General features: G+C 50.9%; 1 protein-coding gene across 1 annotated transcript; it reads right to left on the reverse strand.

Moving 5' to 3' along the window:
- Window positions 1-10081: 10081 nt before the first annotated feature.
- ERAL1 (Era like 12S mitochondrial rRNA chaperone 1) lies at window positions 10082-14329 on the reverse strand. The gene is made up of 10 exons (XM_060133162.1): window positions 14034-14329; window positions 12754-12881; window positions 12562-12639; window positions 12116-12162; window positions 11891-11952; window positions 11611-11723; window positions 11277-11525; window positions 10986-11135; window positions 10784-10864; window positions 10082-10667 (listed from the first exon to the last, which is right to left on the reverse strand). Exons 1-10 carry the CDS (start codon window positions 14314-14316, stop codon window positions 10545-10547), a joined length of 1314 nt encoding a protein of 437 aa, XP_059989145.1. The 5' UTR covers window positions 14317-14329; the 3' UTR covers window positions 10082-10544.
- Between the last annotated feature and the right edge of the window lie 546 nt (window positions 14330-14875).

The raw sequence follows: 14875 nt of genomic DNA on the forward strand, positions 1-14875 counted from the left end.
TTTCTTTCTCTCTCTCTCTTTTTTTTTTTTTTTTGGTAGTAGCCATCCTAATGAGTGTGAGTTATATATAACATTTTTGAAATGACAAAATTTTAGAAATGGAGAACAGATTAGTGGCTGCCAGCGGTAGGAACAGGGGTGGGTGTGGTTATAAACATTAGGGATCCTTGTACTAGAACTGTTCAATAAGTTTATCGTGGTGGATACATGTACATACACACGTGATGAAATTGCGTAGAACTTAATACACTTACATAAGTGAGCACAAGCAAAACAGGAAAACTGAATAAAACTGGTAAATTATATCAATGTCAACATCCTGTGATATTTGGCTGTGGTTATGATATTACTCTACAGTTTTGCAAAACGTCACCAGTGGAAAAACTGGGCAAAGTGTGGAAGGGACCTCTGCATATTATTTCTGACAACTGCATGTGAATCCACAATTGCCTCAATAAAAATTTCAATTAATAAGCACACACACACACTCACACACAAGGACCCATGGAGAATATGAGAAGGCAAGCCTCAGAATCATGGGAAAAGATATTTATAATACATATATCTGGGGGGGAAATGTAGCACTCAGAATATACTTTGCAAATCAAGAAGGGAAAAGACAGATAACCCAACAGAAAAAGAGAAATGATGGCTCAAGCACTGCACAGAATGGCCAATAGATGCATGAAAACATGTATGGCAAAGATAGTGGCAAAGACAGTGGCAACAATATTTTCTATTCTACATGTCCCTCTTACAGTGTGACTTTGACAGTCCTTCCCATTAGAGGTGGAGACTATGCCCCCTTCCCCTTAAAACTGAGTGGACTTTTGTGGCTATTTAGGTCAATAGAATACGGCAGAAGTGATATTATATGACTTCCAAGGCTAGCTCATAGAAGACAATGCATCTTCCACTTTATTTGCTGGAATAGTCTGTCTTTAAGTCTTCAGCCACCGTGTAAGCAGTCTGACTGTGCTGTGAGGAAGCCCAAGCAGGCAGACCACATGGATAGGCCCTGAGCTACATGAAGAGAGAGGGATGCCCGGCCAGCTCCCAGCTCTCCCAGCCCCCATCTGACTTCATCTGCATGAGAAACCCCAAGCCAGTTCTGCACAGCAGACCTCCTGAAATCCTGACTTCCAAAACTGTGCAAAGTAGGAAAAGGACTGTTGTTTAAGCTTCTAAGTTTGGGGATGATTTGTAACATAGCAATGGATAATGGGAATAGCATGCATAACTTCATTAGTCATCAGGGAAGTCCAAATTCTGACCAGAACAGATATCACTGTACATCCACCAGAATGACTAAAATGGAAAAGAGTAACAATACCAAGTGCAGGGGAGGATGTGGAGCAACTAGAAATTTCACACACGGCTGGAAGAAATGTCAGTACAACCAATTTGAAAACCTGTTTGACGGAATATAGTACCTACACCTGAACATAAGCATGCCCTTTGACCCAACCATTCCACGCCCAGCAGAGATACACACACATGTATGTACAAGAATAATGGGAGTTCCCTGGTGGCCTAGTGGTTGGGATTCTGGGCTTTCACTGCCACGGCTCGTGGCAGCGTGGTAAAAAAAAGAATCTTCATGGCAGCATTATGAATAACGGCCCCCAAACTCAAACAATCCAAATGTTTACTAATGGTAGAATGAATAAAGTGTAGTGTTTTCGTGAAATTGAATACTGTGCAGTAATGAAAATAAACCAATTACTGATCCATACAACAACTTGAATGGGTCTTGCAAACATAATGTTGACCTAAAATGATACACAGTACGTCATTCCATTGTACAACATCCAAAAAAGCAGGCAAAGCTAATCTATGGTATTAGAAGGCAGGATAGAAGTCACCTTTGGAGAGAAAGAGGTGGGTTAGAGAGAGAGGATGCACCTGGGAAGGTGGTGTTTCTTGACCTGGGTGGTTCTTACTTGGGTGTGTTCACTTTGTGATAATTCACTTACGAGTTTGGTGGGGTTTTTTCTTTTTTCTTTCTTTTCCTTTTTTTTGGCGCCACGCAGCTTGCGGGATCTTAGTTCCCTGACCAGGGCTCAGAGTCCTAACTACTGGACCACCAGGAATTCCCCATTTTTTGAATATATATATATATATATATGTGTGTGTGTGTGTGTGTGTATATACATATATATTGTACTTCGGTAAAAAATTAATTCAAGAATAAATTGTCGGGCTTCCCTGGTGGCGCAGTGGTTAAGAATCCGTGTGCTAATGAAGGGGACACAGGTTCGAGCCCTGGCCCGGGAAGATCCCACATGCCACAGAGCAACTAAGCCCGTACGCCGTAACTACTGAGCCTGCGCTCTAGAGCCCGCGAGCCACAGCTACTGAGCCCGCACGCCAGAGGCCATGCTCCACAACAAGAGAAGCCACGACAATGAGAAGGCCATGCACCACAACAAAGAGTAGACTCCACTCGCCGCAACTAGAGAAAGCCCACGCACAGCAACGAAGACCCAACACAGCCAAAAATAAAAATGAATAACTAAATTTTAAAAAGCGAATAAAGAATAACTTGTCTCAGTGGGTGTATATATATTCCAAACTTATCAAATTGTGCATTTTTAATACGTGCAGTTTATGGTCAATCATACCTCAATAAAGTATTTTTAAAAGTTGAAAAAAAAAAAGGATAAGTTGCCTCCAAGGCTTTTTGGCTGATCTGGAAGAATGGAGCTGCTATTTACTGAAATGAGGCAGATTTGAGGTGGGATCAGGGACCTCGGTTTTGGACATGTTAAGTCTAAGGTGCCTATTAGAGAAATTTGCCAACTAGGAGGTTCACTTTACAAGTTAGTTTTGGGGAGAGGTCTGGCCTGGACACATGGATTAGGGAGTCACCGGTGTGTAGACAGTATTTAAAGCCATGGGACGAGATGAGATCAACGAAGGAATGAGTGCAGGTGTAAAGAGAAGAGGTTCAAGGATTGAGCCTGGGGCCGTCTATAGTGAGGGTTATTATAAGGACTAAATGACAGAGCTCAGGTTCGCATCAAACATGACATTTCATGAGCACTTAGCATGTAGGAGCTGCTATGATTTGCTTGGTAGCTGGCTTATAAAGCCCTCTTGCAGGCATTTCTTTTTTTTTTTAACATCTTTATTGGAGTATAATTGCTTTACAGTGGCGTGTTAGTCTCTGCTTTATAACAAAGTGAATCAGCTATACATATACATATAGGCATTTCTTTTCTTTTTTTCAGATTTTAATTTTATTTTCCAACTGATTACTAAAATGATGTATATGTTGTACTCATTTAATCCCTGAGTCAACCTGTGAAAAGAGCTACTGCCCTCCATTTTATGAAATAACTGAGGCTCACGGAAGTGGAGAAACTTACCCGAGGTCACACAGGGTCTGAGCCGGAACCAGGACTGCACAGATGCCCAGACTCTGAGGCTCCTGCTCTTTTCACTACTTCCTGTTGACTTTCAGGAAATGGAGGCCTGGGTGGCCGCACTAGGACCTAAGTAGGATATGGTCCTGGTTCGCCTTAGCGTCAGGGACAGTGGCTAGCCAGAGGAGACGACCAGAGGGGCCTGGGAAAAGGCAAGGGTCTTGCTGCAAGAGACTTGAAGGGTGCTGGAGGCGGGGAAGGGGCAATGATCTGGAGGGAGGCTGAGGCATCAGCACCTGTGTTAAAGCCAATGGACTCCGAGAGTGGGGAGAACAAGGCCTCGTTCCCTGAGCCTGGAACCAGCCTCAGGAAGGGCTGAGGGCCCAGCACAGAGGGGGTTAAGCACCCTGGAACCTTTGCCTGGGGTGGGGGTGGAGGCAGAGGACTGTCTGGAGGAGCCTCTTCTGGCCTGATAATCCAGGCTGCCTATCTCTTTCACAGCAGCTGTGAAGCAGACAGGTTGTCCTGGCAGGGAGGGAGGGAGGTAAAGCCCGGCTGATGGCGGGAAGGATTTGAGGAGGGAGGGACACCCAGACTCCCTGGAGATCCTTTCCCACCTAACAGCTACCTTCAGGGCTGTGCCAGGAGATGGGAGCGGGCATGGCCTGAGTCTGGACATGGGGGCTGACCAAGAGAACAGGAACTGGGAGCTGATGAACAGATCTAGGAAGGTGTGGGTTGGAAAGTTTCTATTTCTGCCTCAATATGAGCCTGGGCAGGTGTGCGCTCTCACGCACACCTGGCAGGTATTTGAGTGAGCACACGGCCCCCTCCCCCTCCGCCCCGGGGGAGGATGAGTAGGAGAAGCCCATGGCAAAGCCAGAAGGGAAGGAGCCTGGCATTTGCTGAGCTCCTGTTACATATGAGCCAGTCCCTAAGTTAGAAACTGTCACCTCTACTGTCTCATTTCATCTGTACCACAATCATGAAAAAGATGGCATTTAAGCCCATTTTACTGATAAGGAAGCCGGCACTCCAAGAGCAGGCAGGGCCCAGGCCCACTCGGCCAGCTGTGATAGAGCCCGGGCTCTGACAGGTCCAAAGCCATGCTTTTCCCTTCTGGCTCTGAGTCTATCCCGGGCCGGTGGTCTGGAAAAAAAGCAAGAACTCTAAGGCGTGACTCCTGAACTGTACAGGCTGAGGCTCTGGTTCAAGCCCCAGAGGGTCTGGCCTGTGATTCCAGGGCGTGTGAGCTCCATACGAGGGCCTGGCTCGTGAGCCGCAGGAGGTCAGAGAATGCAGAGCATTGTTGCTGGGTTGCAGTTGGCCAAGAGCAGGTGTGGAAGAGGCTTAAAAAGGGGTGAGACGGGTGGGAGTATCTGAGGAAGCAGAAGCAAGGAGGGAATCCCGACTCCATTGGGAGCTTCCCACGTACTCTTTCACTGAGTCTTCCCGAGGTCAGCCCCATCTTAGAGACCGAGGAGACCAAGGCTCAGAGAGATGAAGCAAGCGATGTGGTCAGAATCACATTACTGGTAGGTGGCAAAGCTCGGGTCTGATTCCATTGCCTCTGAAACTTTCTAAGGCCCCACAGAGACACACACAAGATCAACCTCATTTCATAGCAGCTTTGTGCACAGAGCTTGGGATCTGGAGTTTAGAGAGCAGAGCTGTAGTCTTGCCTCTTTTCCTGGTTACTGTGTGACCCAGGGTCATGAGTTTCCTCCCAGAGCTTCAGTTTCTGTTATAAAATTGGCATGCAGTCATCTTTCGGAAACTGATGGACGTTGGCAAGGCCCCCAGAGAAGCCATTGCTATGACCCGCGGCACCTGAGTTCATTGCTCAAATCGTGCCCTTGCTCATGGGGCCAACAGGAATAGAGCGTGTAAGGGGATGTGTTGAGAATGTGAGTACACGCTGGTCACTGTCTGCAAGGCATCTGTTCAGTGTAAGGCTTTCTCTGAGCATCTCCCAGGATAAGGCCCATGAAGGGTGCTGGGGCCATAGAGAAGAATCCGACAAGATGCCTGCTCATGGAGCCGCTGGGGACAGATAAGGGATCAGATGAATTCTCACAGTGTGATAAGGAGAACAGAGAAGGTCCAAGCCTAGACACAGGGGCAAGTGTCAGGGAGGGTTAGGAGAGGCTTCCCAGGCCAGTCATGACGAAACCAAGCCGGGAGGAAAGGCGCTCGCCAGCGTAATCTCTGACGAAGCCCCAGGTCGTGAGCCCCAATCTACCACACGGAGAGTAAGGATTAGATCAGTTTTCCAGCCTTTCTTTCTAACACCTGTTAAGCTCCTAGAACCACAACAGCCTCTTGCTTTGAGTCCCCTGCATCTAAAGCAAAACAGGAGAGCGAGAACTTCCCAGAACTTCTTGAAGTCCTTGGTTCCAAGATGAGTTTTGCTGCTAACTGTGCTGTGAGTGAGACATTGAAAGACCATATTTTTCGGCCTTTTATCTTTGTACAAAACTGCCGACTTCGTGAAACTTAGTAAAACAACCAAGAGAAAATTAAGAGTAATTTTACTAGCTGAGTCCAGTTTTTTTGATGTGTATCTCCGTGTGTTATAGGTCTATGCAGACATCATACATGTGTGTTGTGTATGTGTATCTGTGTGTGACTCTGTATGTCTGTGTACCTGTGGGTACCTGCTGCTGCCTTCCTATTCCTCATAGGGTCATGGGTTCCCTGATTCTGAGAGGTGGAGGGAACCCTGAGGCTTTGGATGATATATCCTCCCCTCCTCTGGGCCTCAGCTTCCTCTCTTATATAAAGGAGGGACTTGAACTTCATGATTTTGAAGGAAACTTGCAGATCTTACTGTCCTTAATTTCATCACTCAGCACATGGTTTAAGGACTTCATCCAAAGAAGGACAAAATAAGAGTCAAACGTTTAAAGCTGCAGTGGCAGAGACTGGAATCAGACTTTGGAAGGATAAGGTCCCAGACAAGCCCACCCCAGTCTCAGGAGAGCCATGAAGCTCCTAGTCTGAAGCAAAAGCTGTGAGCATATAAGGCTTCTCCCAAGGACTGGGATTGTGTCCCCCAACCCCAGGCTGGCTGCCAGCAAGGGGCAGAGTCTCCATGTGACCTGCAGAAAGGGAGAAGTACTCCCAACCTAACTCCCCTCAGGGTTCTAAGGAGGGAGAAGGATGGAAAAGCAGCCATCCAGGAGACCGCCCTCAGCATGAAGTGTCCTCAGGTTCTACTGTGGCCCCTGCAAGCTCCTGATAAGCAAAAGGGCCCCTACCCTGATAGCCTTAAGTCTGCTAATCAGGGTCCCCAGACTACCCCGCCCAGGCTCAGGCTCTCCTTCAGCCCACACCCTGAGCGCAGGCTCCTCCACCCAGCTTGAGGCCACAGTCACAAGATCTCTGGCTGGTGGAGATATTTCTCCTCTACCTCCAGGACCCCTGAGTTCTGTCCATGCTCACCCCTGGACTTGGCCCCCAGGGTCTAAGTGGAAACCTAGCCAGCGAGTGGCATGAATTTGGCCCTAGTGCATGAAGGCTTTACTCTGGGAAAGGAGCCTGGACTATCTGTGGGGTCACAGGACAGGAAAGGGGGTCGCAGGGAGGCAGGAGTAGACAAGGATAATTCCTCACTGGGTTAGAGCACCTGGGTCTATAAAGGCTTCTCACCCACATTTCTCACTTAATTCTTACAACTTGGTAAGATACATATTATCACCAAAGCTCAGAATAGTGGCATTTGCCCCCAGTCACACAGCAAGAGAGTGAAACAGGAAAGGAGAGAAGGAAACTGACATTGGTTCATGCACGCTGGGCTCTGATCTGGGTGTTTGACACGAGTGCTCCCATAATCCTTGTAACCACCGCTTGAGGTAGGTTGGACAGCGCCCATTTTATATTTGAGGAGACTGAAGCAGAGAGCACTTGGCCCAGAGGCACAGAAGTGGATGCAATGGAGTCAGGACTGTCACTCCAGGCCTGTTACCTCTAAACCTGGGCTTTCTCTATGGCCTCCAGCTGCTTTCAAGAGTATTTCATGAGTTTTCAGATGTTCAACAACAGGTCTCGGGACCTCCCTGGTGGCGCAGTGGTTAAGAATCTGCCTGCCAATGCAGGGGATACGGGTTCGAACCCTGGTCCGGGAAGATCCCACATGCCGCAGAGCAACTAAGCCTGTGAGCCACAACTACTGAGCCTGTGCTCCAGAACCCGCGTGCCTAGAGCCCGGACTCCGCAACAAGAGAAGCCACTGCGATGAGAAGCCCGCACACTGCAACGAAGAGTAGCCTCCGCTCGCCACAACTAGAGAAAGCCCACGCACAGCAACGAAGACCCAATGCAGCCAAAAATAGATAATTAATTAATTTAAAAGAAGCAACAGGCCTCACCTGTGGCCTTCAGCGAGCCCCTGTGAGAAGCGGGTGAAGTAGGCATTAATTTGTTTAACCCCTTCTGTGGGCTAAGTGCTAAGTGCTTTACCGGCAGCTCATCACCTAGCTCTCACAGCTCTGCGAACTGGGGACTGTTATCGCTCCTGTTTACAAAGGCGAACATGGATGGTCCAAGAAAATGGCTTGCCTGAGAGAGCCACATCTTTGTCAGTCTGCCTCCCCAGGTCAAAGTCTCTCCCCTCCCCCACATCACATCAGTCATCCGACGTGAATGCCTGTTTAGTCACTGCTCTGTGGTAGAGATACAATGGTGAATAAACCAGGCCCTCGTGATTATTTGCTTAATGTGAATAATCACACAAATAAACGAGCCCATAACAGGGGGATTTAACTAGCCAGGAAAAACTTCCCTGCAGAAGAGACACTTAGAGATCTGAAGAGAGGGAATGAGTTAACTAGACAAGAAAGGAGGGAAGATCATCAAACAGAGTCAAGAGCATGTGTCAAGCCTCTGCGACGGCAGGAGATAAAACACCTCCAAGGAACCGAAAGAAGTTTGGGTCTCTCCCCTCACTCCCCATCCTGGCCTCATCTGCCCCTGCAGAGGGGGGTGTAACTGCTTCCCAGAATACACACCAGATGGTCTAGGAGAGGAGAAGGGGAGGGAGCAGAAAAGCAGAGTCTGTGTTCCCCAGAATGGGGGTCCAAGGAGCAGAGGCCCTGCTTTGAGGAGTCTCTACTCCAAGTCTCACCTTTTCCAGAGGCAGAGAACCTAATACTGCCGGGCTCTCACTCTGGGGGCCTTGAGCTCTGACGAACAGCCCCTACCCTTTCCTAAGCTGGCTCCCACGTGAGCTTGGGACTCAGCCAGCCACCCTCAAATGTTCCGGCAGAGGACCCCTCCCCCTAGAGGACCTTGCCCTGGCAGAGGTGGGCAAAGGGTCCGGCCTCCTTGGGTTCAGCATAAACATAGACAAGGGCCGGGGGACTGAAATTTAGGTCAGCGCTTGCCCCAAGATCCAGCTGTCAGGACCCTCCCTGCCTTACAGAGATTCAAACTAACATTCCCACCACCAAAAACAACCACCACCACCTCCCCAGGGTTCTGACCAGCAATTAAGCCCTGCAGGATGGCTGAGGTGAGGCTGTTTTTTCTTCAGCCAGGCCCAAGCCTAGCAGGCTTAGCAAGGTCCATAAAAGAGTATGTGACAGGGCTTCCCTGGTGGCGCAGTGGTTGAGAGTTCGTCTGCCGATGCAGGGGACACGGGTTCGTGACCCGGTCCGGGAGGATCCCACATGCCGCGGAGCGGCTGGGCCCGTGAGCCATGGCCGCTGAGCCTGCGCGTCCGGAGCCTGTACTCCGCAACGGGAGAGGCCACAACAGTGAGAGGCCCGCGTACTGGGGGAGGGGAAAAAAAAATTGCAAAGAGTATGTGACAAAGGGCCTAATGGAGAAGGGCCAGTGACCCTCAGTCCAAGGAGTCTAGCAGGGAAAGGGTTAAGAGGCAGGGCCTTCCAGAACCCGGGAAAGTGCCCCGCCCAAGGGGAGGGGCCAGCTGGTGGATTAAAAGGGAGCAGCTTGAGTGGAGAGGCAGGAGGGACAGGGTTTCCCTACTTCCAAAGGCCTTAGTCTGCAGTTCCAGCCCCAGGTAAGTGTTCCTCCTCTGGGTCTGTCTGCTTGTTGGTCTGACCAGAGGAAATTTTCCGCTTCATTATGTGACCTCTGGCTTGTTAAACTCCGGCACTGGGTCCCTAAGGACATCTCAACAGACCCTAGCTCTGAAGGGCTCTTTGGATCAGTCCCCTTCAGGCTGCCCTTGACCACAGGATCAAGGAGATGCCGGCCAGGGAGTGGGGAGCTGTGTCCATCCCTGACCTGTCCTGCTGTGCCCCCAGTGCCTGGCTCTCTCTGCCACAGTGCTCTTCAAGCCATGCTCCCTGTACCTCCTGCAGGGCCCTGGCTGGGATATCATCATATACTGTAAGTTTGTGATGAGACACTACAGTATAGATGATGTACTAGTCCGGGTACTCCCAGCTCTGGAGGCTGATGAAGAGGCCAGGGGTTGCTGCAAGCCCACCGTTCTCACTGCTCAGCCTATCACAGCCTGCCGACCGCCAGGGCACTTGGGGGTGGCGAGGAAACCGTTACCATTACTGAGTTTAGTAATGGTAACGGTTCTCTTGCTGCACCCAGAAAACGTGCCAAGAAGATTGCTCGGGACCCTGGAGCAGCCTACTGAAGGGAGGGAGACTCCAGCTCAGACAACGGGGTAGGGGTGGAGGGAATGGGTACGTTTTCTCTTTCCTGTTCTAAAGAAATAAAGATGAGACCCAGAATGCTGCTTGTCTTTCAACTTTATTAGCATCCGAGATTGGAGAGAGGGATCAAGGACTTGAGGAGCAGGTGGGAGGCACTATCTCACTCAGGACACGTGGGTCCTTACACAGCTGCAAGGTGTACGAACTGAGGGGAGAGGGGAAAGATCTCCCTGCTAACAACTCAGGAAGAAACTCGGCCCAATGCCAGGTGGCAGAAGTGCTCCCACACCAAAGGGCCAGCTTCTAAGACCTAAGTAGCTACAGGCCCAGGCAGAGGAACCACGTGGGAACCAGGCTAAGGCAGATTCCTTCCTCCAGCAAGAGGCATGGCCGGGCAGGGGCTGTGCATGCTCGGCCAGCCACCCAGTCACTGTCCAGGCCCGGCTCCAGGCCCTGCAGGCCCCAGGTAAGGGCAGCTCTGGTCAGTGGCTCCCGCCAGCAGCCTGGGCAGGGATGCCTTGGGAAAGCTATCAGAGGGTGGTCACTTGAGGAGTTTCACAGACAGGCGGAGCTGAACTTCACAGAGGAAGATGTTCATGAGGTCGTGGCCCACCTCCTGTGCCACCTGGGAGATCAGGTGCCCTTTCGGACCGATCAGGATCCTCTGAGGGTGGGGTAAAAGACAGGGACGTGAGCCTGCTCTCAGAGCTCCCAAGCAGTCAGGGAAGAACCCCTGCCTAACAGAGTATTGGTCCCTCCTCCAAGCCTGGCCCTGCTTACCATGTGAGATTCTTTGGGCACCAGAAGCTTCTGCTCAATCATCAGCTTCCCGTCTGGCCCTTCCTCCCACATTACCGTCTTCTGCACAGGGAGACACCGTGACTGGTCAGGCAGGCCCCTACCCCGCCCTCTTCGGGACCCAGCTGTCTGCTCCGGGTGTGTGCCTGATGGAGAGCCCCATGACCCCTAACCGTGCCTGCACCTGCTGCACGTTGTAGGGCACCTCCTGGGGCAGGTACTCCAGGAGCTTCTCTCGGATCATGTTGGCGCAGATCTCCTCAGGCGTCTGGCTGGTGAGGACTCCACTGTGGAACTCCCAGGGCCCTGGCCGGGCCTGTGCCAGGAGGTATTGCTATGGGCACAGAGGGAGTAGGTAGGCATCTCAGTCCCAAGCAGGACTTTCCTCTCACTCTCACTTCCAAGAGGAGGAACTCTGAGGCTTGTCTTCACATGGTGGAAACCAAGGGCCAGGCTATGGTCAAGGCCAACTGACCTTTAGTGTTTTCACATCCTCCTGGCTTAGGGCTGACAACATGAAGATCTCCTGGAAGTGGGGCCAGCCAATCCGCTGAGGGTCTCCCACAGACAGTGTGTTTGGGCCCTTAGCTGCTGGGCTGGAGCAATGGTTGCCCGGCTGCGAGCGGACAGCCTGCCTCATTTTGAGCTTCTTGCCATTGACCACACCTTCAGTGAGGGCTGCTGTAAGCTCCAGGAGAACTGACTTCTGCTTCAGGCAATCAACCTGGGGGTGGGGGACGGGCAGAGGACTGTGGTCAGTGAGACGGGACCCTTGAAGTAGACCCCTTCCTCAGGTAGGTGGTGCTCACCTTGTTCATGACAAGGATGCTGGGGACTTGGGAGAACTGGGTCAAGCACTGGAGCACCTGGGGACTGAGCTGGTTCCGAGTCCACTTGTCCGAGACATCCACAAGAACCACAACTGGCAGTTGGCAGTGTAGGGAGGACAAGGTTATGACCACTCATTCCCCTTAACCCCCAAAACTTCCAGGGTATGGGATGTGGCCAACCCCCATTCCCCCCAAACTATCAGCAATGAGAGGCCATGACCATGTAAATTGGGCTTCAGATTCCCATCCTGAGCCTAACCCAGATCAGCAGATTCCATGCTCTTCCATGGATCTTCCAACAAAGAGAGCTCCAGATGGTGCCTAAGGGACAGACATACATAGATCAGAAAGGGTCTTGGGAGTGATGCCCTCCTGAGGAGGGATGGGGTGTGATAAGGGGGTTTTCTAGCCCCTATGATGGAATCTCCCCACTCCCTCTTCAACATCTTTCCCCCCTACAACTCCCTGTTTCCCCAGATATTACCTTTTCTGTTTAGCAGGGCTGATGAGGCCAGGTGTGTCAAGTAGAATCTAAAATCAGGAAAAAGAGATGTGCAGACCCCCGACCCCAGGAGGAAAGATTATGGCTGGGTAGTAAAAGGTCACCCACCCTTGATGTCAGGAGCCTGCCCCCACTTCTTGGCCAATTTTTACCCTCCAGCCTTGCTTTAATTCTAGATAGGATCCAGGAGAAAGAACAACTGTGAATATCTGGAAGACTAGGAAGCAGTAAAGAGGCAGTGAGACCTTTCTGACTAGATGCCAAAGGGGGAAGGTAGAGAGAGAACTGCACAGGCCTAAAAGGAAGAGGAGCCCCCTTCCCTCAGAGCAGTGAGCCTAAGCATCATTTTCTTCAGGTCCAACAGTAAGTGAGACCCTCTTAGCTTCAACCTCTGTCCTGTTTGCTGGACATCCATTGCAAGTACCCACCACCTGGGTCTCTTTCTCTGTGATGACCCCCAGAGCTTGGCTGCGAGTGGTGTGCACCTTCTGGGAGACAGGGAACACCTGCCAGGAACAAAGAAGTCCCAAGTGAGGTCCCAGATCCCTCTAGAACAATCCACGAAAGCACAGTAAGAAGTGAGAAATGAAAGGGTCGGGGGTGTCAAGGATGCAGCATACTTTTCGGCCCAGCAGCTGGTTGGAGAGGGTTGACTTTCCTGCATTCGGGGCACCCAGGAGGACCGCTCGTAGGACTCGGGGGTTCTCAGGCATGTCGGGGCGATGGACCAAGAGGAGATCCTGCTCATCTGTGTGTGGGAATGGGAGGGGAGTGAGAGGTAGTGCAACATGGATCCCCTGTCAGGTACTTGGTCCTACGCATCCACAAAGGGAATATGGATACGAGATTCATGCATCAGGTTGAAGCCGAGACCTGGCTTTGAGATTCAGTTTGTCCATTACGTTGTTTATATGCCTTTATCAAGTTCTCTAACTGCTCTAAGCCCCTTAGTTTTCTCATATGTAAAAGAGAAATGGTATTGATGACTACTTACTGTATAACCTTTTGACCATTGGCAGTTGTGTGAAACCACTCAGCACAATGCCTGGCACTTAATACTCAATAACCTTGTGGAATCGTATTGTGTAGTTGTGCCCAGTAAATGTATGTACATGTGTGAAAGTATCTCTATACCAGATAAAGCCAGAAATCCCTCCAGCTCTATCTTACCCTACTAAGGGTACAATGAAGGCTCTGCAAACTTTCTCGGTCTTTCTGTAATTGCTCCTCATGACACTGCATCGTCGTTACCAGTTTTTGTGTTCAGCCTTTAGTCTATGCTACTTGAAGAATAGAGGGTGCTATTTCCAGGTGTACAGTTGACCCTTGAGCAACATGGGTTTGAACTGTGTTGGTCCACTTATACGCAGGTTATTTTGTTTTTTTATTCGTCACTACATGTGTACTATGCGACGTGCAGTTGGTTGAATCCTCAGATGGGAATCGTGGATACGGAGGAGCTGCATATACGGAGGGCCCACAATAAATTATATGAGGATTTTCGACTGCATGGGTTCTGCACCCCTAACACCTCTGCCCCGAGTTGTTCAAGGGCCAACTGTAACTCAGTGTCTTGACAAGTAGATGGGTCAAGCTTGCTCCCCATGTGAGGACAGAGAGCCACAACTCTTCCATGCCTGTGGCCCTTCAATCTCCTGCTCTTTGTGAACGTCTGTGGTTGTGACCAGATCGGTTCCCTCTGGCTCGAAAACTCTTAGAACCTAGTATCTCTTTCCTATGAGATCCTTCACTGCTCGCTTCTATCTCTCGGGGCCTCAAGATCGTTTTCTGTAATACAGAGCCAAAGACGATATCCCCAGAGACTGAGGGGTTTCCCCGACACGGGACTTTCTGTGCTAAAACAGTGACAATCCCAGACAAATCTATCTGGGCCCTTTACCTCTGTGCATGGACACGGCGGGGACGCGAAAATTCAACGAGCTGTCTGGCTGAGAGAGTCCGAGGAAGCAGTCCAGGGCTGAGCTCTGGCCATTAGGGCGAGAAGCCGAGGCCAGGCGGGGACCAGAAAAGGCCGGGCCCGAGACACAGGAGACGCACCTCTGCTGACTGCCCAAGAGCAAGGGGAGCCGGGTCACCCATTCCCTCGCGGCGTCGGGACCCGGCGGCCAAACCCCTAACACTGTTCGAAGGAGCTCAGCACCTCGCCTGCCGGGGGCAGCCATCGCAACCGCAAGGCACTCCGGGAACTCCCAGGAACGCACCTATGATTGGACAGTGCTGCGGAGAGGCGAGCGAGCGGGAGAGAGCTAGATCGGCCCGAACAGAGCGGAGGAACATGGGACATTGGAGGTGGGCTGGAGTTGGAACCGCTCTGGAGACTGCCCGAGGCTAAGGAACGGGGAAAAAGTGTATTTAGAGTTTGTGTGAGCTTGAAGATCTTTTGGATTCTCATACGCATCGTGTTTTCTTCTTGTCCTGCCAAAGTTTTGTAGAAGGCCCTTCTAGCCCTGCCTCATGAAAGACTACATCTCCCACGAGGCCAAGCGGCAAAATCGTTCTCTTAGCGCCTGACCTCACTAAGCGGGAGAAACTCGCGCAACGAAGGAGGGATGGTCCGGGGCGTGGGACCGTGAACTGCTCCCCGTGAGGGTCTTTTTAGTCCTTTCCAGCCTCAGGCTTGCAGGATCCCCTCCCAGTGCCCCTCTGGCTTGGCATAGCGTCGGCAGCGGCCTCCGGCAGTCTGTACCTTTACTTTATGGGAGCCTCCTGTAAGGAAGGGTC

This window comes from Lagenorhynchus albirostris, chromosome 20, assembly GCF_949774975.1.
Source record: "Lagenorhynchus albirostris chromosome 20, mLagAlb1.1, whole genome shotgun sequence".
Classification (NCBI taxonomy): Eukaryota; Metazoa; Chordata; class Mammalia; order Artiodactyla; family Delphinidae; genus Lagenorhynchus; species Lagenorhynchus albirostris.

Coding starts and splice junctions, on each gene's coding strand:
- ERAL1 (XM_060133162.1), bottom strand. CDS start 14,316: ATGGCTGCCCCCGGCAGGCGAGGTGCTGAGCTCCTTCGAACAGTGTTA. Junction 12,640..12,753: donor ACCAGCTGCTGGGCCGAAAA/GTATGCTGCATC, acceptor TGTTCCTGGCAG/GTGTTCCCTGTCTCCCAGAA. Junction 12,163..12,561: donor CAGAGAAAGAGACCCAGGTG/GTGGGTACTTGC, acceptor TCCTGATTTTAG/ATTCTACTTGACACACCTGG.